General features: G+C 39.7%; 2 protein-coding genes across 3 annotated transcripts in view; both read right to left on the bottom strand.

Annotated features, from left to right (window-relative positions):
- LOC106950266 (protocadherin gamma-A11-like) overlaps nucleotides 1–2867 on the bottom strand; it is a 165445-nt gene that overhangs the window by 131880 nt on the left and 30698 nt on the right. The gene's annotated exons all lie outside the window — the stretch shown is intronic.
- LOC106950261 (protocadherin gamma-B7-like) overlaps nucleotides 1–2867 on the bottom strand; it is a 13480-nt gene that overhangs the window by 4692 nt on the left and 5921 nt on the right. Inside the window, exon 2 of the mRNA XM_015037003.1 lies at nucleotides 4–78. Coding sequence (XP_014892489.1) covers nucleotides 4–78 — 75 coding nt within the window. The remainder of the gene's footprint in view (nucleotides 1–3; nucleotides 79–2867) is intronic.

The following is a 2867-nucleotide window of genomic DNA, read 5'->3' as shown; positions in this document are numbered from 1 at the left end:
CACCAGGTAGCCCACATCTGCTGAACGAGGCACCATTTCAGCCACCATGGAGCCACCAGTCTGGACTGGGTACAGAACCTGAGGAGGATTATCATTCTGATCGAGAATATTTAATACAACTGTTGTGTTGCTGCTTAATGGTGGCGAACCTCCGTCCTGACCCTTTAGGTAAATATTTATTTTTTTAATTTGCTCGAAGTCAAATGACAGAACTGCTTGTATAACACCAGTTTCTGCGTTCACTGATACGTAGCTGGATATGGGGCTACCATGTAGCTCAGTATCAATAAGCAGATAAGACACTCGTGCATTCTGACCTGAATCAGAGTCATGAGCTTTTAGAGAAAACACAGACAATCCCGGGGAGTTATTCTCCATGATACTAGCTTCATAAAAATCTTTTTCAAATAGAGGGGCGTTATCATTTATGTCTGATATTTTAATAGTTATAGTCTTGTTTGTAGAAAGCGGCGGAATTCCTTCATCTACTGCCGTAAAAGTAATGTTATAATCAGGCCTCTGCTCTCTGTCCAGAACACCGTTTGTGACAAGAGTGTAATAGTTCTTAAGCGATGACTGTATTGCGAACGGGATATTGCCATTAACTGAGCAGTCCACCTTTCCATTTTTGCCCGAATCTAAATCTTTAACGTTTATTATAGCAACAGTGGTTCCACTAGGAGAATCTTCAGGGATCGTATTAGAAAACGAGGTAAGCGTTATAAAAGGCGCATTGTCATTCACATCTATTACTTCAATTATTACGTTCGTGGATGTGCTTTGTCCGCCTTGATCCTTTGCTTGAACCCCAATTTCGTACAATTTATTTTCTTCATAGTCAATTTTTCCCCTAACTGTTAAATCGCCGCTGTTTTCATCCAGGTGGAAAATCCCCGCAATCTTATTGGACATGTGATTAAAATGATATGTAACGTGTCCGTTCTTCCCTTCATCTGCATCTGTTGCGCTCAAGCTCAAAACTAAAGATCCTTCTGGGACATTTTCTTTGACAGAAGCCTTAAAATTGTGTTGCATAAAAACGGGGGCATTGTCATTTGTGTCTAGAACAGTAACGTGTATTTTTAAGCTTCCTGATCGTTGCGGTTCGCCCCCGTCAACAGCAGTGAGTGTTAAAAGTAGTTTTCCATCTTTTTCTCGATCTAAAGCATCAGAAAGGTACAGCTGTGCATATTTGTGGCCATTCGGACTGGAGAGAACTTTAATGTTAAAATTAGTCGTCGGATGTAATGCATAACCGTGTAAAGCGTTGATGCCGACATCTTGATCTGTGGCGCTCACTTGTAATATTTCTGTACCTGGAAGAGCTGATTCCGATACTTCTACGTGCATTTCCTTTTCATGAAATGTGGGCGCATTGTCATTAATGTCTAGCACTTCAACTACAACGCTATGCAGCTGCATCGGATTTGTCAGAATCATCTCAAAATTCAGGCTGCAGGGAGACGTCTGCCCACAGAGCTGCTCTCTGTCTATCCTGTTTCCCACCACCAGATTCCCTTTGTCTACATCAAGCTTAATGTACTCGCTGCTATCACCGCTAACAATTCGGGCACCACCTAATTTTAATCTGTTAGCGTCGACACCCAAGTCCTCAGCTACATTTCCCACGTATGAGCCCTTTCTCATTTCCTCCGGGACGGAGTAGCGGATCTGGCAAACGGTGGATTCGATGAAAAAAACAAGGAGGAAGGCCTGTACTTGCCATTTAACTGCGTGTTCCGTGCTGATAAAATGCATATTCCCGAAAGAATACGTCCAAATACGAGAGAATATCAGTCCAAATTCCTAATTGTCAGACAGTATAGCCTTTTATTTATTTTCCTGTATGATCCAGTCGGGATGCACCGCACGCTTAAGAGTAGAAACCGCTGATGAAAATAAAAAAGCGAACGTCCTGCCCTCCGCGGAACACTAAGTCAGGCTTCGGAGGTGTAGCTCCTTTTCATAAGCGTTATATTTGCTGCAAAGACTTACAGCGGCCCCCAGAGTCTGAAATGAAAATATTAAGTGTGTGAATATAAAAACAAAATGGAAAAAGGTAAAAAAAAGAAAAAAATACAAACAATGTTTGATGATTTACGCATCAATAATATCCAACGTTTGCAGGCCTATGTGATACAGTATGAAATTTTTTTTTTTCTAGTATCTACAGGAGTAAGAAGAGGTAAGTACAAACAATGTCACCCTAAGCTGGTAAAAATGTTTGAATGTTGAATTCATATTCTAATCTAAACAGGTATGCACAAAATCCGTTGACAAAAAAAAGTGCAATATTTGAATTTTTGAAGTGTTATTTTGGAAGTAGAAAATAAACAGGAAATTAAAACGTGGAATACAGAGTATTTTCAATATTGTTATATTATTAGTCGGATATTTCATGGAAGTAAATACATATATCAAAAACATTTTTAAATGAACTTAACGTGCATTAAATATTTCTGATTTACATAAATCAGAATCATTTGCAATTGAAAGAAATTTTTTTTTTTAAAAAAAAAAGCATGTATCTGAACAATAAAATGTTCAAAAGCAAACTGGATCAATTGATGAGAATAACTAACCTCCAGAGGAGAATCAGGATCATCCAGGATGCTCTTCTCACTCTGTATCCTCTGCAGAGTGTCTGTAGAACTGGGATCCATTATCAAGACGTTTTGACTACCAGCTTCTCCGAACTTAATGTCACTCTTTCTGGAGTCAGTCGTTCTGCACACCTCGTAATTGTAAACGTGTGGCAGAGTTCCTGTTCCCAAAGTGTCTGAGTAACGAGGTGGATAATATGGAATCACAGGGAGGCTGGAGTGATACAGGATGCGAGACTGTCTCCATCTGTAGATCTTCACTGA

The sequence above is a fragment of the Poecilia latipinna genome, unplaced genomic scaffold (assembly GCF_001443285.1).
Source record: "Poecilia latipinna isolate Pla-1442-1.1 unplaced genomic scaffold, P_latipinna-1.0 Scaffold388, whole genome shotgun sequence".
In the NCBI taxonomy this organism is placed as follows: Eukaryota; Metazoa; Chordata; class Actinopteri; order Cyprinodontiformes; family Poeciliidae; genus Poecilia; species Poecilia latipinna.
This window is presented reverse-complemented; position numbering and strand designations above follow the sequence as displayed.